Source organism: Pogoniulus pusillus, chromosome 3 (assembly GCF_015220805.1).
Source record: "Pogoniulus pusillus isolate bPogPus1 chromosome 3, bPogPus1.pri, whole genome shotgun sequence".
NCBI lineage: Eukaryota > Metazoa > Chordata > Aves > Piciformes > Lybiidae > Pogoniulus > Pogoniulus pusillus.
Genome location: NC_087266.1, coordinates 42,852,009 through 42,877,218, shown reverse-complemented (window position 1 = coordinate 42,877,218; position 25,210 = coordinate 42,852,009). Strand labels below are relative to the sequence as shown.

At 39.4% G+C, this 25,210-nt stretch overlaps 1 protein-coding gene across 5 annotated transcripts in view; it reads left to right on the top strand.

The window, feature by feature from the left end:
- PCDH17 (protocadherin 17) overlaps positions 1 to 6,950 on the top strand; it is a 116,867-nt gene extending 109,917 nt beyond the window's left edge. For 3 of the 5 annotated variants that reach the window (XM_064174410.1, XM_064174418.1, XM_064174403.1), the window contains one exon: positions 1,596 to 6,950. In XM_064174410.1, the coding sequence (XP_064030480.1) occupies positions 1,596 to 2,278 (683 nt within the window). In that variant the 3' untranslated portion in view covers positions 2,279 to 6,950. The remainder of the gene's footprint in view (positions 1 to 1,595) is intronic. The other 2 variants (XM_064174422.1, XM_064174433.1) reach the window with 2 other exon arrangements.
- The last annotated feature ends 18,260 nt before the right edge of the window (positions 6,951 to 25,210 follow it).

Here is a 25,210-nt window from a genome sequence, read left to right as displayed (position 1 = left end):
AGAATCTCAGAATTTCTTTGTTTGGAACTGACCTTCAAGGTCATTGAGTCCAATCCTTAGTTTCACACTGACAAGTCCTTGACTAAACCAAATCCCTCAGCACACCACCTAATCACTATGAATCGCTTTGGTTGGAAAGGACCACCAGGATTTCTCAAATAAATGAATTTCTCAAATTCCTCAAATAAAATGAGTACTTGAACCCATATATCCATTCTGTGAGGGAAAAAAAATGCTTAGTAGCTAAAGAACAGTGTATAGCTGACTGAAACCTAGAGATTCTAAAAGGATTTATTCTATCAATATTTACTAGAAACTAGTGAGAATAAGAAAAATAAATCAACTTCTATCAATGTCATGTTATGTGTAAAGATAGATTGAAGAGGTATTTCTAGAAGATTTCTTTGTCCCTGACATTGAGTTAGATTCATGTTCATAGAATCATAGAATCAACCAGGTTGGAAGAGACCTCCAAGATCATCCAGTCCAACCTAGCACCCAGCCCTATCCAGTCAACTAGACCATGGCACCAAGGGAAGTAGACATCAGCCTTGTTTTCCTTTCACAGCCTGTAATCTAGTTCTTCTCACCAAAGCATTCTAGCTAGCTTCAAACTAGGACACATGTTTACTATTATAAAATGACAAATGGTAGCCCAAACATACCCTGTTAGCGTAAGGTGACAGACAAACTGAGATTTTAAAGCAGAATTTTTCTCTGAACTGTAGAACAGGAAGTATGAAATTGATGTTCTAAACATGTAATAACTAAAAAAAAAGTTTTATTTGAGTATGCAATTTGAAAGAATCAAGAATATAGAAATCCTATCTGAAAAAGATTATCAGTTCAAATACTGTGTCATGGTTTGTCATTCTTCCAAACTGTATGTATTGAGCAAATCCATTTTCACTTACTTGCACTAAAACAAAAAAAAAGGGGAAAAAAAACTGATTACATGATCCATACTCATGTCTAATAAAATTGCAATGTGCACTTTTTGACAAGCTTATATTTAATGCATACTCTCACCAGGCAAAGCAGGCTTTTTAAGTACATCTTTTTTTATTTTGTGGCTGTCACACAACATAACAATTATAAAGGGAATGGAGGTGACAAAAATGAAAACCCAACTTGCTGATTTGTATGAAGTGTTTGTATTACTAGGAAGGCAGTCGTTGCTCAGTTACTTGGCTTGAAAAATTAATCCTGATAATGCCTTCTGAGTTCCTTAAGTACTGTTCACTCTTTTCTAGGATGAGTTTTAGAGAACAAAGCCTAACAGATTTCTACAGCAGATTAGTTTACAGATGAAGCTCAATTCCACTGAGAATGATTCTCTAATGACCCCTTTATAGTTCCATTGGGCTGTGTGAGTGCTTTAATATGTAAAGAACAGAGTTAAATAAATGTATTGTCTCAGCTAACAGGTTTATGCAGTCCTGAAATATTTTAATTATAGCTTCTTCTTTTTTCTGCATAATTAAGAAACCAGATGTCAAGTAAGCCCATCACATCCTGATCGTAGCCTATCCATTAACTTTAAAAAATCCACTTATAATTAGAGTTTTTTTTTCTCTTTCTCTTTTGTTTTACAGAGCAAGAAGAATGTGTTAACTGCACAGATGAATGCAGAGTGCTTGGTCATTCTGACAGGTGTTGGATGCCACAGTTCCCTGCAGCCAGTCAGGCTGAGAATGCAGATTATCGCACAAATCTCTTTGTACCCACAGTTGAAGCTAATGTTGAGACTGAGACATATGAAACTGTGAATCCCACCGGGAAAAAGACTTTTTGTACATTTGGGAAAGACAAGAGAGAGCACACTATTCTTATTGCCAATGTTAAACCTTACTTAAAAGCCAAACGTGCCCTGAGTCCTCTACTTCAGGAGGTTCCCTCAGCATCGAGCAGCCCAACCAAGACATGCATTGAGCCTTGCACCTCAACAAAAGGACCACTGGATGGTTGTGAAGTGAAATCAGGAGCCTTGGCTGAGCCAAACAGCCAGTACTTGTCAACTGACAGTCAGTATCTATCGCCTAGTAAACAGTCAAAAGACGCTCCCTTCGTTGCATCAGATCAGATGGCTAGGGCCTTTGCAGATGTGCACTCCCGAGTGAGCCGAGACTCGAGCGAGATGGACTCTGTTCTGGAGCAGTTAGACCGCTCGGCCCGGGATCTAGGCAGGGAGTCGGTGGATGCAGAGGAAGTTGTGAGAGAAATAGACAAGCTCTTGCAGGACTGTCGGGGAAGTGACCCTGTGGCCGTCAGGAAGTGAGGGGGAAAATAAGGACAGGATGGCAGTTACATTCCTCTTCTGCTGATTAAAAGTAACTAACTAAATAAATCCCCTGGTTGTAACAGTTTTACAGGAATGAAGGAAGACCAATGCTGCTTTAAGGCTTTTAGTGAACATCTGAAGTGCCCACAAGTATGTTCTTTTCACTGCTCTTTCTTTTTGACAGATAACACTGGTTTCTTTTTGACCTTTCATTAGGACAGAGTCAAGTACGCTAAGAACGAAAGGAAAGAAGGAAAGACGGTGCCATTTTGACAATCTGACAGGAAGGTTTGGGAAAGATGGACTGGAAATACGTCTGATACTTTAAGACTGTCCTCAATAGCTGATGCTGACTTTACTGTTTACGTATAAACCCCAAGAAAACAGGGTTGAATAATTCCGATCTGTGGTGTGGATTTCCAGCAGTCACCACAGGCTTCTACTGAAAGTCCTGAAAAGAGTTCTTGTAGTAGTCCAAGTGACACCAAACATTAACATTCATTTGTGGTAAACATTTATGTACAAAGTTACCTGCCACAAATAGGAAAAAAAAAAAGAGAAAAAAAAGAAAAAAAAAAGAAAAAAGAAAAAAAAGAAATAAAGAAGAAGAAGAAAAAAGCAACAATAAACCAACAACAACAAAAAAAAATCATTCCAGATCATTATCCAACAAAACATATCCTGATCATTAATAAAACACTTCATACCATGTTAAGGTTAAATGTAAAATGATAGAGTCCATCTTGTCCTGCACACACATAAACTAATTCACTTGATAAAAATGAACAAAAAAAAATAAGAAGAATAATATCTGTTTAGCATTTTAGTGTCCAACAAACCTATAAATACTTAGCAGTAAGCTTAAAAATAAATAAATAAACAAAACAAAGTTTGGAAAAAAAAAAGTTACCTTTCAAAGGTAATGCACAAAAGAAATTAACGTTATTAACACTTTTTTTCTTTTTTTTTTTTTTAATTCATTTGTGGACACTAAAATAGCTCAGGAAAGTCAAAATGTCTTAGACATCCACAAATAAAAAGAAAATAAAAACCACATGATCATTTAAATGTGCAAATGTAAGAAGATTCAGTGTGTTTACATCAAATGACATATTTTTATTGATTTATTGCAGATTCAGTGCATATGAGCCAAATTGTTGAGTGTATAAGAGCTATATTGTGTATTTTATTAAATTAATATATAGTTGTGTTGCAAAAATATTTGGGCTTATATTGTAAATGGCAAGTGTTGCCTCGGTAGCTGTCGAACTCTATGAGTTTTGTTTTCTCCTGCTTCCTTTTCCCCATGGATTGTGGGAAGCAGCGCCTCAGAGCAAAGTCTCTTGTTTAATGTATGGTCTATGAAGTACTGCAGTACATAATCTGTTCAAAATGTGTTTGAGTGAGCTGATGGAGCTAACCGAACAGCCTACAAATACATCCATCAGTCATGGTGAAGTGCAAGTCCTTTTAGAAGATTTTAGTACAAACCCATGTTGAATGACAAAAATTACGCTCCAACCAACATCTGGAATCTCCTGGGCTGTTTTGTTGTGTTGGTTTGGGTTGGTTGTGTGGTTGGTTTGGTTTGTTTTTAGTTTTTCTTTCCCAAATACATGCAGCCAAACTGTTTAATGTAGGATATTTGATTAGCTTCTTAAGAGATGCCACCATTGTCAAAGTTTTGCTGCTAAGTTCATAGAGCTGGACAAGCTGTTACAGCCAGTGTGGCACAGGCAGTGCTTGAGCTGATTCTTCAGCGCGTGTGGTTGCTTGCTGTAATTCTGGACGTACGCTGCTTCTTTGCAGAGTGTTCTTAGCTTGGTTTTCATCTGTTCTGAAATGTATTTGAAGAAAAACTGGGATGCAGTTTCTACTTTCAGCTTTTCCAGGGGTGTTTTTTATTGCATTTGAAAAAAAAAAAAAATCAAAATTGCCATCAGATGAAAGTTAAAAACCAATTCACATTTAAGATGAACTTGCACAAAATAAGAAGCAGCGGCAAACTAAAATGTTTAGCTCAGGATTTTTCCCTCATATACTTCAGCTATTCTGTGAGAAATACCACTGTGGCACATTGTTCTGAAATGATACATTTGGTTTATTAAATTTAATGTGGATTATACAAACATATACAAAAAGAGGCTGACAATCTCAAATCCATCATTTTCATGAATCCAAGAAAGGAAGTTGACCCAACAGCCTATTTTGACGTTGGGATTGCTGTTAAATTATGATCTTAGCTAGTCAGTCCTACAATGAATTGCCTTTGGGAGACAACCATTCTAATAATTTGCCTCTGGCTCCTCCTGTTAGAAAAAGTCTACATGTGGAAAAAAAGAAAAAGGATCTTGCACATGTTTTATCAAGCTACTCTCCATGTTTTGGACAATTTATGTATCTAAAATGTGGTGTTGTCTGTGTTATATAATTAATTTTTTTGTTTGTTTGTTTGTTTGTTTTTGGCCAGGAGACCCGAGATTGGTTTTGCTTGATAGCTTGATAGCTTGAAATTCCATAGTGGAGAGGATTACTTATTGTTTGATCAGTCTCTTATACGTATTTCCATGGTGCCCATCACTTCAGTGTCTGTGCACCAAGTCTTTAGCTCTGCCGGTGAGATCCATTATTCAGCAAAATCTAAGCCAGTATGTAAATGCAGTCAAGTGATGGAGATTTGTGTATTTTATAAATGATCTTAACACTGAGTAACCAATTGTACAATTCATTGTATGTTTCTAAAGACATAAACCCACGATATTCCGAGAAAGGGCTGTGCCAATATAAGAGGAATTTACCTTAAGGCTCTCTGTCACTAGTGATTTACTAGCTTTAGCTGTTTAACACATTATCTGTACTTAGTAGTGATTATTTATTTACCACTCTGAGGTAATTCAGGATTCATGACTCACAGCTTTATACAAGAGTTTAGGAAATCTTGCTTTTATTTAATTTGGCTGACAACTGCCTTGCGTTTTAGATCTCTGGCATACTGCTTCCAATAGGGAAGCAAGCTGAAGTATGTTTCACAGTGCTGAACCAATAAACCAGCAGAGCTTATACATTGGCAGTTTTGCTGGTTTACTCCAAATTAACATGAGTGTGTGTGAAGGAAGTACTACACACAAATGCATGAAAAAGGAAATTTGTCTCCATGGTATCTCTACTGTCACCACTAGAGAAAGAGGCAGTGATGAAAGACATAGGTTAATAGTTTTTCCTCATTCCTTACACACATATTTCACAAAACTGAAAAAAATCTGTATCTGTCCAGTGTGCATAGCAAATAAGGCATTCTCACTCTCCCTCTCTCTCTCTCTCTCTCTCCATATATATATGTGTATATACATATATACATACACATATATATACACATATCTATATATATAGAGACAGATATATCTATAGATATAGATATATGTATATATAGATATATATAAATGAAAGCCAGCATCTGGGAGTTCCTTAAACAATAGGCCAAGCAAAGTAAGAGTCAACATCAGACCTTTCTTTAACTCATGTGTGTTTTTTAACTTGGCATATTTATCAGCGAAGAGATTGTCCTGAACTGTGTTTTGCCACTTGAAAATATGTTTCCAAGTTACCTCTAGGAGTGAAACATTGCTTACAATGGAGCAAGATACGTTGTTCAAACAAACTTTTTGAGCTGCGTGCTGCCCGATGGAAGGGAAATTGCTGAGGTCAACAAGGAGTCGAAGCCTAGCATAATATAGGCCCACTCATTATTGTTTAATGACTTTCTTTTGACATTAGGCAGTGATATTATTGCATCCATTCAAATGGGAGTTTTAGCTATCAAGATTTGTCGATTTGAAGTGTAATTGAATGAAATCTGGTTAAGGTTTTGACTTCTCTGGCCCAATTGTGATACAGGTTGGCATTCACATTTATCAGCCCCTGTCTACCCATATGGCTCAAAGTTGCACCAATGACTGGTGAATAACACAACAAAAAAACCCCAAACAAAAGCAGCATACATTGTATGGATTATCTCAACCGCTATCGTTTAATGGCTGTGTTTAATGTGACCTATCTGGAAAATGAGGACTACGAATAAAAAGCAATTACTAATAGTGATATTGCCTGCTTTTTGCATTCATTAACACAGAAGAAATGTGTTAAACACTGCATACCACAGGGAGCTTGATGGTAATTACTTTGGAAAAGCAACTTGTGGCAGTGCAACTGTTGCAGCTAGTTATCAGTTTGCCAAAAAAATGGCAGTTCCTGCTTCATTTATTAGAAATGTGTAACTGTTTTCTCTCAACAGGAAGGTGGTAAAGATCTTCCACCAAGCTGGGTAGTCTTATCTTTTAAGCAGTTGAATGTGCTGAGTCCCTGTTATTTGCTTATAGAAATATAGAACTGAATAAAGGATGGCACACTGGCATGAGTTGACCAAAAACGTTATAAATGTACAAGTTCTCAAAGTCTATCAGCCAACTTGCAAGGTAAAAACACTGCTCGAGCAACCAAGTGGAGAAAATAAATCTAACAAATGGAAAGGGTTAGGATTTTTTTTTCCCAATGTGTCTTCTTTAGGAGCCTGAGTAATAAAGGTCAATAATTTTATTCACGTTGATGTAAACAACATGATAAAATGCTGAGGAAATGTGAGTAAATTCTTTGTCTCGTTGTTATAATTTAACACACCTGTTAACCTCTTTTTTGTTTATTTGTCTTTGCTGCACTTAAGCATCATGATTGATCCCTCAGAATATATGGCTCTTTCTGTCTGCTTCCATGCGACTGTAGCATTGACATACTAAATAGTGCAAAGCCTTCACAAGAGATTTTATTTGGGGTTAGGCAGGATGTGGTTTGAGAGTTTTTTGGTTCATTGGTTAAGATTTTTTACTAAATAATTAAGTGAACAGGCATTGCTTTTAGACAGCTAAATAGAATTTTAGTTTGTTCAGAATACAGGAGGTATTATGAAGATATGTGACAGCCCTGTAAGGAGAATTACCTTTTACCTGTTGCATGTTTACTGCAAGTCTCATTGCCAGAAACAAAAGCAGGCTTCATCTAGCTAGATGGCTGGCTTAGTCACAGAACTCCCCTGTTGTTTTCTTCCCTTTTTTTGCCATTCTATGGGATGAATTCCAAAATCTAGCAAGCCACTGTCTGTGCAGAGTCCTGCCAGGAGATACCGTCTGCTACTGAAGGCCTCACTGGACATGGGATGTTGCTCTTAATGTTTTCAACTGTGTGCAATTCAGAGCTTGGCTGGATCCACAGTCTATGTAGAACAAGTCATAAACTATCCTGGCTTCTCTTTGCCTAGAATACAGTCATTGATTTCTCATTTGGGAAGTGGTCAGTCTGTCAAGCAGAGATTCTTAGATCTCCTTTAAGCCAACCACGTGGAACTGCTTCAGGGTGTTCACTCATGGGATAAATACCCTATCCTTATCCTTTATTGAGTATAAGACATGAAAGCAGCTGAAAGCTTATTTCTTCAGTTAGTAATGTTTCCCTAAAAATAAAATTTCTCCGGAGGAAAGAAGGAATGACTCTCTGCTCTATGTATAGCTTGGCTTGTGAAAGGTCACCTTAGTATCAGTAGTGCGTGCAAAATGGAACTGAAAATTAATGAGCCATCTAAGAATTTTCTGAGATGTATATTCCATAATGCATATGTTATGATTCAGGGAAGAGAGCACAGCATCTTGGTTTATTTATTGCTGATGGTTCCTGATAATGCTCGACTCATGAAAACAGTTCAAGATTTGGGGAAGTATTTTTCTTGTGGGCCCTTTGTTAGTATCAAAATGAATATAATATTCTGACATGGTTCTCTCCACATGTTTTTTGGGGCAAAACACAATATGTTTTATTTGGACAGTGCTATAAAATCATCCTGCAATTTACAACATCCTGCAATTTACAAACGTCCCTCAATTTAGCTTGATAAGAAGCAAGAGTATAGACACGGCTCAACACATGGATTGTTGAGCAACAATTTTGACCTACTGAGAAATGAAATAATTAAAATTCCATTTCTGAAAATGTCTTGTACTTAGTGCCTTGAACACTAAACTCTATGGAAATCTTATTAAAGTGCACCTATTGAACTGCTGCCAGAGAACTAGGGCATCAGTCAGCTATCCTCAACTGTTTCCAAGTCAAAGCCAACACTGAAGTTGCATGGGGAAAGCAGTTATTGCTCCTGCAGTACAGAAAACATATTTGCAATATGTTTGCAAGAAAAAAAAAATACTCCTTTGCAAGTTTGCTATTGTGTTTGGTAATAGCTGCAAATTTTCCATCATTTTAGGCACAGTTATAGATGGAACTCTTTTCAGTGGTTTGATTTGAAAGTGATAAAAAATGGATTACAGTGCTGGCGTCCAACATTAAAATGGAAACACTTTGTCACCCTGACCATCATAAAATGACATTTAAGCATTTATTTATGCTATTAGGAAATAACATTTCCTAATAACATTAGGGAAATATACCATGCAGCTATTTTTTTTTTGTTTGTTTTGGAAACTCATTTATGACAGCCCCCTTCTATAATGCTACATGCCATGATTTCTGCATGTGCCCTTTTTATTAGGCAACGCTTTCTCCTTCCCATGTGTCCATTTCAAACCTTTTGCTTTGCAAGTTTATTTACATTTAGAGCAGGTTCCTCGTCTCTCTTCAATGTTTCACACTTCATTAAAAAAAATAATATATCATTTACTTCCTAAAATTATTTGTGATCATATTAAAGTTGCTAGCATGTTTTAAACCATTTTTTTTGTTTCCCATTTGAATATACTTAGCTTTTAAGGAACAAATAATTCCTTTGCTGTTGAGAGTTCTGCGGAGGATCCTGTTAAAAGTACACTAATCAGCTCTACATCAGGATTTTTTCCTTGGCAACTAAATTTATAGCTGTTTGCTTTTTAGTGAAAACAATTTTTTTTAACTTCTTATCAAGTGAAATTATCAGGAAAACAAAAGATCACCTGATAATATACTTTTTATAACTAATACATTTAATATCTGCTAACTATAATATGGTTCATAACAATGTATTTCGTTATGAGTATGTCTTTAGTGACTGTCTTAGATTAGATGGGAAATTGTGTTTATGTAATCTATATACTATAGAAACAGGAAGATGCTAATCTTAAAGCCCTGTTTGCTATATGAAGATTTTCTATTCCTTTGTCACGTTGTAGATGGAGAACAAACTTGATATGCTTCACTGCTATATCATTTTAAGGAGGATTTTTGTAACACCAAGTGAACATAGTAAATACACCAGAAAATAATACATGTGAAACTATTTTAACAATGTTGTAATACCCTTGTGCTATAAGAGATTTAAAATAGAGATTAGCAACTGTTAATAAGCCTTTATCATTGACCACAGGATAAGCCGTTTAAAAACGTTGAGGCTTTGCCTCAGTTCAAAGTCTGTAGTAGTGGAAAGCTCTGGAGTAAAAGTGCTGTCCAGGGTCTAGGCTTCTTTCATGCTATTGCCTTCTGGAAGAGGTTGGTAATTCTGCTTTTGTAATAACATTTTTTACTTCCATACCCCAGTGTAACTAAGTGAACCAACTCACTGGTACACACTGCATCACTGCCACTCACTGCTCCTGTGCTACCTTAGCAGAGTCTGTCTGGATGACTCATTTAAGGTTGCAGTGTGAATAGCAAGTGGATTTGTTTAGTTGGCTCAGTCTTTTTTTGTTTATGTCAAAGTGAGACACAGTAATTCTTTAACAGGAAAAGAACACTTATCTATTGAAAAAGTTATAGTATTTGAAAAACAGAGAAAACCCAAAATAAAGCAAAGAGTAAAAATGGAAAATATAACTTTGTTCATGGGCACAACTTAGTCAAGAAAAGCTTGTTGATGACTACAAATAAATCACCATTCTTCTCTAAATCACCTTTCCAGTGGGCTAAAATAGCAGAGAGGAGTGATAGACAGAAAAAAAACCCAGATAAAGCTGCTAGAATTCTATCTAGTAAGTACATTCAGTGCTTTACTTTCCAAATAAATCACTTTTTAAAGGGGGAAAAAAATATTCATTCTCCAGCATTTATTACTAAGCTTCCCTGGACTGCTACTATGTAAAATGCTGAAGTTATTGTTGCTGAAAGGAAAAAAAAAAAAAAAGAGACAGAAGGGAAAAAATATGATGCTTTGAGCAGACTCTCAGTTCCTATTACTTCTTATCCCTTTAGCAGAAGGAACCACCAGGCAATTGCAATGGTAGAAGCAGGAACAATTGGAGGGCATCTGAATTAAGTGCTCCTTTTTCAAGAAAGTTTAATGGAGATTTGCCAAGCTTACTGTGGGATCAAGAATGTAAACCTGAGACGGCTCTGCTGATAAACAGTAAATCCTAAGCCTAGGTGCTGCTCACACCACCTCTTGCCTGGATGAAATTCAAGCATCTATGGGCAATGACAACACGCCACTGCAAGAAGCCACCAGCTGCTGCTGCCAAATTTTTAATCCTGTAGTTTCTTGCAAGTGGATGCCAGCTCACCCCTCTCACTTTATTTCCCTCATCCTGAGTGTTTATAAGGCATACCAGCAAATGCTAATCCACTTTTCCAAGTCGCAAAGGGTGGTCTGGAGAAAGACCAACGCTTGCTCAATGTATGCCTTGGTTAACACAGGATGCATTTTTGTAACCAGATAAAATTAAGTTAAAATTCCATTTGAAGAATCACCTATTTGTCCAGTTTGAACATTTCTCTTTTCTTTTTTTTTTTTTTCTATTTCATTTTATAAATAATGCAGAAAATTTTCAACATCAATGAAGCTAAAAAGCATGTTCATTTTTAACAGCAGCATAAATATTAATCGCAATCGCTAGTCCAGACTTAGGATTTTATTTGGCATAACATGTACAACTATGCAACAATTATGTAAAAGTGGAAGTTGTTATGAGCTGTAATTAATATGCTGTGTTACTAGCCCACTCAAAGCACTTTGCTAAGCATCCTTAACTTTAAAGCCTGCGTAAGAGTGATGACAAAATGTACTCCAGATTCAGTAAAGCACATTAACAGCCCTAGAATTTATCTTCTAGGGGTGACTAGCATTGCCATCTACAACATGTGTTGCAGACTTGTCGGATTTTATTTGTGCTGGAATCCTGTTATTAAAAAAAAAAAAAAAGGCATATAATTGCTGATTTACCAACATTGCTTAGTCTAACTCAGTTCTTAATGGTCCATTTCCAGAGCAGTACCTGCATACTGCTTCAAGAACACATTATTATAGAATCATACAATCGACCAGGTTGGAGGAGATGTCCAACATCATCCAGTCCAACCTAGCACCCAGCCCTGGCCAATCAACTAGACCATGGCACTAAGTGCCTCAGCCAGGCTTTTCTTCAACACCTCCAGGGACGGAGACTCTACCACCTCCCTGTGCAGCCCATTCCAATGCCAATCACTCTCTCTGGCAAGAACTTCCTCCTAACATCCAGCCTAGACCTCCCCCAGCACAACTTGAAACTGTGTCCCCTCGTTCTGTTGCTGGTTGCCTGGCAGAAGAGACCAACCCCCACCTGGCTACAGCCTCCCTTCAGGTAGTTGTAGACAGCAATGAGGTCACCCCTGAGCCTCCTCTTCTCCAGGATAAGCAACCCCAGTTCCCTCAGCCTCTCCTCATAGGGTTTGTGTTCGGGGCCTCTCACCAGTTTTGTTGCCCTTCTCTGGACACGTATCTCAACATGTCTCTTGAATTATGACTCCATCTGCCTTAGTTCAGATAGTATATCAGAAAGAGAAAAACAATTGTACAAACAAAGGAGTGACAGATCACCTTTACTAAAACAAACATGGATGGGGAAAGACCAGACAAGTGGATCACCTTTGCATATGAACCTGAAGTGCACCAACACCCCCCTACACACATTCAATTCCAATCCTCAGTTTCCACTTTATTGGGTTTCCACAGCTCAGAAGAAGTGATTTTCAAATCTGCAGCTGTCACATGCCACTGGCCTCGTAAACTTTAATGCATTGTGAGCACTGTGACAGAGAACATGCGAAGTTGCATGCAGACACACAGTGCCTTATACAGCAGTAGCACCACTAAACATACCTGTCTTCCTATTGCCTTGGATGTAATCCAGACACACCCCAAGCTGTTACAGTCTGCCCACAGTGGGGTGATCAAAATAATAACAACTCACTTCTATTTTTTGATCAATGTTTTAGTTGTATTTCATTAGATTTTTGCACTTTCTTCAAGGCTCAAATCCTATGGGTGACAGCTGTCATTTTAAAGGTGCCATTCATTTAGAGAGTTCCCTAACTCCAGTTTAGCCTGGAGAGGAGGAGGCTCAGGGGAGACCTTATTGCTGTCTACAACTACCTGAAGGGTGGTTGTGGCCAGGAGGAGGTTGCTCTCTTCTCTCAGGTGCCCAGCACCAGAACGAGAGGACACAGCCTCAGGCTGTGCCAGGGGAAATTTAGGCTAGAGGTGAGGAGAAAGTTCTTCACTGAGAGAGTCATTGGACACTGGAATGGGCTGCCCAGGGAGGTGGTGGAGTTGCCGTCCCTGGAGCTGTTCAAGGCAGGATTGGATGTGGCACTTGGTGCCATGGTCTAGCCTTGAGCTCTGTGGTAAAGGGTTGGACTTGATGATCTCTGAGGTCTCTTCCAACCCTGATGATGCTGTGATATTGTGATAGATGGAAAGGCTTTTGTTTCCCAAGGGACACTGGCAGGTTATGATTTGAAGAGACTTTAATCATTTTAACAGAACTCAGACACATCTGTCAATTTCTCTTTTCAGTTATGTTAATAATACAGCAATCCAAGAGTGACAAAGAACATTTTCCTTCTCTTAAACCACAACTTTTTTTTCTATTGAGACAGGAAGAGTGGAACAAAAATACTTTTGAAGAGCAGTTTTCTTCCAGAGAAATGAATATGAGATTCAGTATTTACAATAACAGTAAAGTTTTTTTTTTTCTGGTACCTGTCCACAGAGCTTTTTTCCTCTCTTCACAAGCTGCAGTGAAGCTATAAATCATTAAAACATACAACAGATAAAACATGACAAGCTGGAATCACATGAATAATTAAAACCAAAATCACTGTGCAGAACTGATAATTTTGGTCAGGTACAGAATAAGGGCCTTCACTGTGGTGCTTTTTCTGGTCCTGACAGCAAGCACTTCAAGCTCCCAAGGCTTCAGAATTGAGAGGGCAGATGTATGTGTACCAGTAGATGTGGTGGCTCAGCCTCATGACTAAAACACAGCTCATTCATTCATTATAGACCTGAGGCCACAGTTCCCCTATGTAAACCAGATATTTATTTCTAATTATATCACAGGACGTTCAGGTAGCAGTTACACAATTTTCACAGAGCATTGACACTGAGTTTCTTTTTGAGTTCTATAATGTTTTATGTTAGCAGATAACTAGTAAATAATAATCAACTAGAAACAATTGAACAAAGATATCTTTACCACATTTTACACTTTTATTCTTTTTAGAATGACAGTTGGTTTTGTTGGGGTTTTGGTTGGTGGCTTGCTTGCTTTGTTTCATTCTGCTACCTATGGCAAAAACTAATAACCATAATCTTTTGGAATGTGATCCCAACTTAAATGCATAGAATCACAGAATCAACCAGGTTGGAAGAGAGCTCCAAGATCATCCTTTCAAAGAAGCTACAGATCTAAGATCTCTCGATGGGAGATTTTTCTGTCACCAGGCAGTTCATAGTATTATTTAATATCATTAAAAGAGAATTTGAAGACCCAGTGAAGGAAACACAACTTCTTTTTTAGGCACTGCTGCTAAGAGTGAAACAACTTGTATTGCATGGATAATATAGCAGAATAGCAGAATGCATACAGTTGGAAAGGACCCTTGAATGTCATCTTGTCCAGCCCTCCTGCAGTGAGCAGGGAATTCTCCAGCTAGATCAGGTTACTCAGAGCCCCATCAAGTCTGACCTTGAATGACTTGAATGCTTCAACCACATCTCTGGGCAATCTGTTCCACTATCTCACCATTCTCACTGTAGAGAACTTCCTCCTTAAGTCTAACCTAAATCTATCCTTCTCCAGCTTAAAATCATTGCCTTTTGTCCTATCACTACATACCCTTCTAAACAGTCCTTTCCCAGCCTCCCTGCATCTCCTCTTCAGATACTGAATACATATAATACACAAGCAAAGCAAATAATACAGAAGGAGCACAGAACAAAACAAAATAACACAGTGTTTTTGACAGAAAAGAATCTTACTATCTCCAGACCAGTCCTAGCTGTAGTAATAAGACCGAGAATGCATAGGTTGCAGCCTGCACAGGCAATATGTGCTGGAGACAATGATTTAACTTGGATTTCCCTAGAAGCCTAATCCAAACCTTGAATTACTACAAACACTTTTGCATCTTCTTCAGGAAGCTCAGATAGATTATTGATCAGAAAGGCAGATACTAGAATTTAACCATGTTTCAACCTCTTTGCATATGGTGTGAAAATTCTCTGCCACTCTTCCAGTGACAGGAAGGATGTTGCCCAACATTTTCTCAGGAGCCTTATAATTCTAAGGTCCTTGACATCTCTGTATATATTCTTCTGGAAAGAATACAGACTACATTCAAATGCTGTTCCGTAAAGTAAAATAAGTGGCAGCTGGCACCATACAGTTTTGTTATAATGAAAACATGAGGTGGTTACCATTACACAGTCCTGCACTAATGAGAACAGTAGGAGTCTAGCCTTACAATGGTCTAATGAAAACAGGAAATGGCTGGCATTAGGTTGGTATAATGAAAACAGGAGGTGGCTGGCACTACACTTATACAGTAAATAAATTAAGATTTCTGGCCATACCAATCTCATCTACATTATATATGATTCCAGCCTGCAAGAAAGAGGTTTATGCAAAGTCAGGGCCAGTGGCAATAAAAAGCATTCTTTGTTCCAACACTTGAAAAGCAGAGGGGAGTAGTTTCCTTGAAACTATTTAGTTTCTTTTTGGTTGCACATCAGTGAAAGCTTTCAGTTTTTAAAATTGATGCTTAATCTATACAGATTTTTACTTCTATTAAAAAAAAAAAATAAAAAGCAGTACACTTCCTGTTGCCTGTCCTGCTAGAATGTCAAAAGCTAAAAAAACAGCTTATTGAAACTGAAGTTCAATATGGAAGAACTTTTTAATTAGCCTCCCACTTACCTCTCCTCGATTCAGGCTATGTATCTAAAGGATAAAAGTACTTTGGGGTATTTCATATAATATGTATCTAAAGGATAAAAGTACTTTGGGGTATTTCATATAATGTAGAGAATGAGCTGAAGAGGAAAAATACATACTGGGGAATAAAAGAAAGCAAGCACAAAATCAATCATTCAGCTAATGGGTCTTCTCCTAGAAACAGAAGGGTCAGGTGGGTTTTTTTGTTCTTTGGTTTTCAAGCTAACCTCTCTCACTGATCCTTTTTAATTATTGTTGCACAAGAGGGTCTTCTGTACAGCTCTTAGACAATAAATGCACAACCATCTTCGCTTTTATTGCAACTTTTAGAGCCATCAGAAACTGATTGATTTTCACTCTCCCTTAATCTGTCTGAATTCACCACCAAGTTTGTACAGTTCAAGGCCAGTACATTAAGACACTGCATCAATCCACTCGTACAGTACCTTTCAGCCCCTCAGTCTCCCATTTCTCATCTTCAGGCTCAACCACATCATTTCTGGATGTGTTCCATCAAAACCAAGACACTAAATGAAGCAAAAAAAAATATGTCTGGAGCATGATTTTCAAAGCAGTAATTAACGAGCTGGAATGTTTCAGGATAAAACACCGTGCTTCTTGCAGCCTGCTATTCTGCCGATAGCTTCAGTCTCTGTGCTCAGACTGCAGTGAAAATATTCCAGTCAGGTAGCTCTGAGTAAAGCAGCACTGTGATGCAAATAAGGAGCAGATAATCAAATCAAACTTTCTAATCGAGTTTTGCTATGCTGACTCTCTTATTTCTCTCTAGCCTGCAGTTTGCATGTTGTTTTACAACACTGCAGAATTAGTTTAAAGAGTAAATACTTGTGAGTTTATAGAATCCTGTCATGTCTCAAATATACTGAAGAATGAATGAAGGAAAAAAAAAAAACCTTCCTGTGCTGCTTCTATTATTACTTTAATTTCTTTGCATCTTTGGTGTGGTACAGACTGAATCCTTCGGAAGGAAGGGAATAGGATGCGAAGAAGAAGCCAGAGGAGTAAAACAGGGTGAGTGCTGTTAACACATTTTTGCTTTCTTTTCTTTTCTTTCTTTTTTAAATATTTCTTCATCAAACAACTTAAGAAAAAGTCATACCTCACAGAGCAGATTTTAGACTAAAGCGTACGGCACCGGAAGCAGCATATGCCTTAGAAAATCTGCTGCTATGTGCTGTGTCTGTGCAAGCTACAGACATGGCTTAATCGAGATAGAAGGCGACACGTGCCATGCATCTGAGATTAGTGGCTGGCCCTCAGCCATTAGTGCTGGCATCCCAGGAACCGGCTCAGGCCTTTGCCAAACTTCTGCTGGGATTTGGATTCACTGAATCCGACTCACAGTCTTTAATTCCCCCAAAGCACTAACTCTTTGAATTGTGGACCTTGCAAAGATGCAGGTGGCCCAGCCGTGACAGGCCCTGTATAGGCTCAAGCAGCAACATATTCCTTGCTGCTTAGCAGTTGTACTATGCAGAAATCTTCTTGCTCTCTACCATGAGGCTCCCTGCATACATTGCATGACTGCAATGTCACAGTATCACAGGATTATCAGGGTTGGAAGAGACCTCACAGATCATCAAGTCCAACCCTTTACCACAGAGCTCAAGGCTAGACCATGGCACCAAGTGCCACGTCCAATCCTGCCTTGAACAGCCCCAGGGACGGCGACTCCACCACCTCCCCGGGCAGCCCATTCCAGTGTCCAATGACTCTCTCAGTGAAGAACTTTCTCCTCACCTCAAGCCTAAATTTCCCCTGGCACAGCCTGAGGCTGTGTCCTCTCGTTCTGGTGCTGGCCACCTGAGAGAAGAGAGCAACCTCCTCCTGGCCACAACCACCCCTCAGGTAGCTGTAGACAGCAATAAGGTCTCCCCTGAGCCTCCTCTTCTCCAGGCTAACCAATCCCAGCTCCCTCAGCCTCTCCTCATAGGGCTGTGCTCAAGGCCTCTCCCCAGCCTCGTCGCCCTTCTCTGGACACGCTCAAGCATCTCAATGTCCCTCCTAAACTGGGGGGCCCAGAACTGGACACAGTACTCAAGGTGTGGTCTAACCAGTGCAGAGTACAGGGGCAGAATGCCCTCCCTGCTCCTGCTGACCACACCATTCCTGATGCAGGCCAGGATGCCACTGGCTCTCTTGCCCACCTGGGCAACCTGCTGGCTCAGTTTACCCCTCTTCTTTTGCTCATGATCACTATACTGCAGAGACAACAGTCACATTGCTTATTGCATAAGCCTTCCAGTCTTTTTGAGATATTTGAGATCTTGCAAATGTTGTATGCTGTAAATTCACTTGATTGGTCTCATCATTCTGTAAGCAATATTTTTCATTAGCTTCTCAATAAAATGGCATTTTGCCCTCTTTTCAAGCTAGCAAATTTTGTCACGGTTGGCATCTTTATTACATTACCAAACATATCAATCAGTACCACCTGGTGTAATTGAGTCTTGATATATGATTTAGATAGTTGCTGCAACCATGGATTTTTCAAAGTCAACTGTTACAGCAGAAAGAATATTGTTTAAATAGAATTTTAGACAAATAGGCAGCCTATCACTGTAACTACTAGTCCTGACTTCAGATAACAAAATGATCTCTCAGAGAGGCTCAGAGGTGACCTCATTGCTGTCTACCACTACATGAAGAGAATCTGTAGCCAGGTGGGGGTTGGTCTCTTCTGTCAGGCAACCAGCATCAGAACAAGGGGACACAATCTCAAGTTGTGCCAGGGGAGGTATAGGCTGGATGTTAGGAGGAAGTTGTTGGCAGAGAGAGTGATTTGCATTGGAATGGGCTGCCCAGGGAGGTGGTGGAGTCACCATCCCTGGAGGTATTCAGGAAAAGCCCGGCTGGAGCACTTAGTGCCATGGTCTAGTTGATTGGATAGGGTTGGGTGATAGATTGAACTGACTGATCTTGGAGGTCTCTTTCAACCTAGCTGAATCTATGATTTTATGATTCTCTCCATGTGTAATATTCAAGATAGTTTCTAATTGCATTGCACCAGAAAAAAAAATAAGCTGCATAAAAACCATTTGATTATGCCTGATGTCTATTCCATGCTGCATACCAAAACTGACACTCAAGGCAGAACATGAATGAGCGTGGCCATGATGTCCCTATAGAACCCGAGGTTTTTAAGTTGGTTTAAATAATAATGGGGAGCGTGGTCCCATCTGGATTTCTAAGCAAGTAAGGCAAATGGCATCCTGCAAAAGGTGTCTATATTTTAATGGAATGTGGAAATTAAAATTTAAAAGGTCTAGCCACTCACACACAAGGAGAAGAATTGCAGAAAGTAAAAGATTTAAAACTGAGTCACACAGTTCGGCTGAACTACATTCTGAGCCAATTTTTTTTTTCCCCTAGATGTATTAACTTATTACAAAGAAGTAATTCTGTGTTACTTCACAGTTAGCTAATTAAAAGGTTTCCATTTTCATGTGCATCTGTAATCTCATTTTGGACAGTCCATTAAATTACAGATATTGAAATGGCATCTAGACATTATTTATTTCCCTCCGTTTTCTGCTTGTATTTGCAGATTGAAAAATCACTTGTAAAATCTAGATAAGTAACAGAACAGTTTCTGTCTTTTTCTGTGTTACTAATTCAATTTAATTACATTCCTGTAATTTCCCTGCCGTTCCCAAGGCAGATGAAATACAAGATGATGTACTTTTAGGTGCTGTAGTGCTTTTCACCATAGACACTGAAATATTGTAAATTGTATATGAGCATGAGGGCTTCACAGCTTAGGTATAGCCTAAATTTTCAGTACAGAAAAGCTATATTGCTACACTATGTAGTTGTGTCAGATCCAGTAAACTAAGTGGAGCACACCCAAGGCAATTTCTGGGACATCTCCAAGAGAAGCTATGAGGTCTACTAAGTAAACTGGACTCTTTACCCCACAATGTAGTACTCTTCTCCAAAGCCAATATTTAACAAATCAATATTAATCTAAATTATTTTACCTGATAAGTTTCTTGCATTTTCAGAACTTGTGGCAGGAGCTCTTTTCTCATCCTTCCCCTTCTTATGCTTATGGTAAATTGACCACTTTATGCTAAATTTATATGGACCATTTCCAAATGTTCTGTGGTATTCCATGGCCCTGGACATCTCCTACGTGGCTGCCAGAGGTAGCAGAAACTGTAACTGACATTCCAATTGGGTGTATGTCCTGGAAGGCTAATAGGTCTAAAACATGGCCTGGCTTGCCCCACACCTCTGTTGATGGGGGAAGTAAGACAGGAGGAAAACAAAGGCTTGGGCTATTATGTGCCCTCCCAAAGTGATAAACAGATACCCAAAGGTGTTTATGCACTTGTGAGTGTCTTGCCCAAACAAAGGTAAGCAAGCCCTGGTTTCACCTAATATGGCCAGTTTTCCAAATGCTGTTCTGATTGTTGGGTCTCTGTGGCCAAAGAAGTCAGTACACTCCCACAAGTAATATAAATGGAGCTAAGTTGCAATCAGTTGTGCTGCCTCTGCTTCTCTGCTCTGCCTCAGTGTGTGCTGCTCTGCTCTGTGTTCTGCTCTGCTCTGTGTTCTGCTTTGCTCAGACAACATGCCTTGCCTCACTGCTCTCAGCTTTGACAACATGTTCTGCTCTGCCTCATGCTTCAGCCCAGCTTAGCCCTGATGTTTTGGGCTTGAACTACTTGGAAACTTAAGTGCCTCAAGTTTCCAAAGAGAAGACATTAAGAGCCTCATGACATGATGAGAAGTGCCACCAACATCATGTTCTCTGCATATCTGCAAGAGTCCCTGCCTGAGCCTCTTCAAACATCCATGCAGGCGGTACCAGGGTCAGATCAGAGATCGTCTGCCTCTTTCCCAGCACCCGGCTAGAGCCTGGGAAGACCTGGAAACCTCTCAACAGCTATCAAGACGCCAAGCAGTTCCAACACTGCTGCAAAGGAACCAGCGGCTGTCTCTGAATTCTACTTCACTGCCATGAGTAGAACAGACTTTCCCTAGGGCTCCAGGCTGCCTATTTATAACTGGGGCAGAGCCATTTTCGTGGCTAAACCTTTTCCAATTTTCTGATTCTCCTGAATTACTAAATTTCCAATAAGCATCCTTGTAAAGGTTTTCCTGACTGCATTAGAACCCAAATTTAACTAGTTTGTATACAGTTTGTGGGCAGGGCTTTTTAGAAATAAAATAGCTACATATTTTATAATTCCTGCTTCATTAATTACCCCAAGTAATTCAGCTCATGCAAAGCCACATTTCTATTGCCATCCTGGTTTTGGCAACAATGGACAAACTGACTCGAGTTTCTTCTTTCCAGACTGGAGGTAAAAATTGTGGCAGCTCTGTTTGCCATTGGCAATTTTTTGACCTGGAAGTGACACGGGCAAGCAAAGATGGAGTATCTACAGCATCTCTGGGCAACTTGCTCCAATGTTTCATCACCCTCATTGCAAAAAATATCTTCCTTATATCTAGCCTGAATTGACCTACCTTTAGTTTAAAACCTTTACCTTTGTGTTATCATTAGAGGCTCTACTAAAAATCCTGTTCCCAGTCTATTGTGCTGGAATAGTGATGATTTTGGCAAATCACTTGTTGGCTAAGCATGCAAGTCTCCCATAAACTTAAACAAAGAGAATCCACAAAAGCTAAAAAACCAGCCAAAACCAACAAAACAACAAACCACAAACAGGCAATAAGACAAGGCAACAGAGCAGCATAGTATCATTTTGGTTGGAAAAGGTCTTTAAGATCACTGAGTCCACCCATTAAGAATTATGGAGGAATTGTTTAAGTATCTAGGGACAAGGTCAGGAGAAAAGATGCCAAGATGGAACTAAGATTGGTGGAATGTGTGAAGGCAAACTGGTAGGGATTGTATGGTTATGTCAGTTGCAAAGAAAATGTTAGAGAAAATGAAAGGATGCAAAGAAAATGTTAGAGAAAATGAAAGGAAGGTGATAAAGGGGGAAGACAGCCTCATCATGAACTATTCTGAAGAGAGTGAAGAACTCAACTGACCTCTGTGTGTATCAGCAGTGTTTGGAAAGGAGAAGAAATTCTCATTTTAGAACAAAAGTTCATAGTATTTAGGTGTACCTCAGCTCATGGTTTTATTAACAGATGCTGAATGAGATGTTTGGTGTGTTTGTGAGGCTTGCTGCCTATCCTGTTGTATGGAAGAACCAGACCAAACCAAATTATTAAACAGGTAAAAAGGAGAATTAAAGAAAGCATTGTCTGTCTCGTCTTTCCCCAGTGCTTTGGAAGATCAAGAAGCATGTACTCTTGGAATCCACTTCCAAGCAAGAGAAAGACAAAGAAAAGTAATCAGGAATACTGAGCACAGACTTTCCAACAATAAAGTGTGCACAAAATATCTGTTGTCTTTGTACAATATAATGACTGAGCACATGAAAAGAGGAAATGCTGTATGGAATTTGCCTTGACTTGTAGTGCATTTTTTAGGCATTCTTTCACAGCTGAGAAAGCATGTGCTGGGAAAACAGATGGATTAATTATATGGGCTGAAAATTAACTGGATTCAGGCACAACGATAGTTAAATGTCCCTCTGAAATTGTAGTGAGAAATGTAGAACTCCTTGCAAAGACCTGGATCCCAGCTGGTTCCCATCCTAGGAACATCTTCAATGACCTGGATAATAACTCAAAATGCACTTAGAACATCTGCAGATGAAACAAAGTGGAAGGAGTAACTGTGGCCATGACAAACGTCACAAGTCTACCCAAGGGGACAAAGAGAATGCAATAAACTTTAGCACTAGACCTAAAAAAAAAAAAAAAAGCTCATGAGGTTCTACAAGAAAAAGTGAAAGATTCTGGTCTTAGGGTTAAATGATTCCATGCATCAGCACAGGTCAGGAAGGGACTAGCTGGCTTAAAGCCATACTGAGCTGTATTACAAGACTCAGGTCAGAAGATCAAGGGAAGTTTTTCTTCCCTTCTACTTAGTACTAGTGAGGTCTGAGGGCCACAGAATATTTACCATGAACAGCACATAAGGAAACTGAGGTTATATAACTCAGTGAAAAAGAGCCTAAGGGATTCTGTTTATATCTCTTTGAAGAATGTTGACAAGGTCACGCAGCCAAAGTCTCCATGGTAGTGCCATATGATATAATAAGGGGCAATGACCACAAGGTGCAGCTTTGCAAAAGAAAATTGTACACAAACCCCAAAAATTTGGTAGAGCTACACTTGGTCAGGCTGTCAAAGGTGGTTGTGGAATTTGTGTCCATGGCCGTGTTCAAGATTTGGACTGGATGATCTTAGAGCTCTCTTCCAACCTGGTTGACTCTATGATTCTAAGGCTGGTTGACCTAATATTGCTGATAACCCTGCACCAAAGAGTAGGTTGGACTAGATGGCCCTCTGAGGTTGTCCTGGAGTCCTGGATACCCCAAACTCCTTTCAGGCCATGGTTTGAATGGGAGAGGAAAGACACAAAAAACATGTTTTGCCCCACGGCTCTGCAGGCTTGAAGGAGGGGGAGCAAAAGGTCCTTCCAGTGTGAGGGGTGACCCATGCAGATGCCCATGGTGGAATCAGGCTGGTGACTGGCTGTGTGCTTCATGCCTAGGAAATGGTAAATCAACTCTTTGTCTAGAAAAGGGATAAATATTGGGGTGCATCCTACCTTAGAGCTCTTCCCCACCTGGATAGTTCCTGCAGAGAGAGTCCCCTGGTGCAGCAAGGGACAAGCTCCTGAGGGACAGGACTGTCCCTGCTTAGGATGGCTCCCCACCATAAGCACCCTTTGTGCAAGCTTAATAGGCCTAATGAACCTCAGATGTGCTTTGCAGGAGTGCTGACAAGCGCCTGGACCACCCTTTCTCTCAGACAGCCTCGCTCACTTGTGAGTAGCTTTTTTCTGCTCAGCCTGGTTGATAGTGGAAGAGCTGTGTTTATAGCTTAGCCTTTTCCATTTCCTGACTTCTAGAATAGCCCAATTTATCTATAGTATCCTTGTAAGATCTTCTCAATCAATCTGAGTCTGCTAATTCAACTGAATTAATTTCTGTATACAGTTTTGGGGTGAGGTTTCAGGAAAACAAAATAATTCCATTTTTTGGTATATATATTCCTGACTTGGCCACATTAATTCCCTGCCTCCACAACAGAGGTCCTCTCTAGACATGTTTGTGCAGTTCTATGAAATTCTCTGTGCATGCTAGAGAGGGCTTGGCTACCAACTGTTGTGGAGGCAGGGAATTAATGCAGGAATTTATAGAAAAAATAGAGGTTTTTGTTTTCCCAAAAACCTGCCCCCAAAACTAGATACAGAAATTAATTTAGTTTTTATTAGCAGATTCAGTTGATTGAGAAGATCTACAAGGATACCATAGGTAATTTGACTATTTTGGAAGTCAGAAGTTGGAAAAGGCTGAGCTATTAAATATAGCATCCCTCACTATTAATCACACTGAGACAAAGTTTACTCACAGGTGAGTCAGGCTGGCTGAAAGGAGGAGCAGTCCAGATGTTTGTCCCCTCGCTCTCTTTCAGAATTCATCCAAGGGTTGTCAAGGACTACTGAGCCTGCATAAAGGGTGTTTATGGTGGAAGCTGTCCAAAGCAGGGACTGTCCTGTCCCTTTGGAGCACCAGGGGATTCTTTCTCACAGAATCTATCCAGGTGGGGGAGAATTCTAAGGCAGGAACCCCAAGGCGGGAAGTCCCCCAATATTTATACTCTTCCTAGACCAAGAGCAGAGTTACCACTGCATAGGTGTGAAGACAACAGCCAATCCCCAGCCCAATTCCAGTGTGGGCACTGCATGGGGCACCCCTTATGCCAGAAGGGCCCCTTGTTTCCCCGCTTCATGCCTGCAGGGCAGAGGGGGAAAACAGGTCTTTTCCCTCCTTTTCCTCTCCCATTCAAACCACAGAGGGAGAGGAATTTTGGGGTATACGGGACTCCAGGACACCAACTCTGGTGGAGTCACTGTTGATAAAATGAGACTAGAAAACTTCTGAACTAGAGCTAGGACTTGAGACTAGAAATGTATTATATACACAGGTAATTATTATGGACTAAGGATCCCTTAAACTTTGCATTCATGGGGTTAGTGAGATGGGTCATGTTTGGAGATGATGTGCTGCTCTGTCTGCTCCTACTGATACTGATGGAGCACTGGGATACACTGTTTATAGCGTATATCTCTCCCATACAAAAAGGTTCAAAAGGGTAATACACTTTCTACTTACTTGTCACCAAAACCACTGTTTGGTATGTTCTTGTTTGACAGGACTGTTTATAGCCTTTGGATCTATCTTCTCACCACTATACCTCTGTGGGAAACAGTTGTACAAATCTGTAACAGTTTATCTCCCATCATTACAAATCAACAGCTACCAGGTTTATTTCCTCTATTCTGCATCTTTACAACTTTTTGTTTTGTTGAAGATTTTATTTGCAAAAATAATCCATGTAAACTTGGCAGAATTCGATTAGAGTCTCATTGTTAGAAAAGAGAGAGAATAACTGATAACAGAATCTTTCTGATCCTTCCACCTCTTCTCTAACCCAAAATTTAGATAAAAATTAGATATTTATTCTAAACCTGAAATAATTAAGCACACCTATTGCTATTTTAAATTCAATCATCACTCTCAGTTTATTAATTAGATTGAAGTAGGTGACAAGCATGGCTAAATTAATTAATTCTTTGTTAGTTGTATTTTCC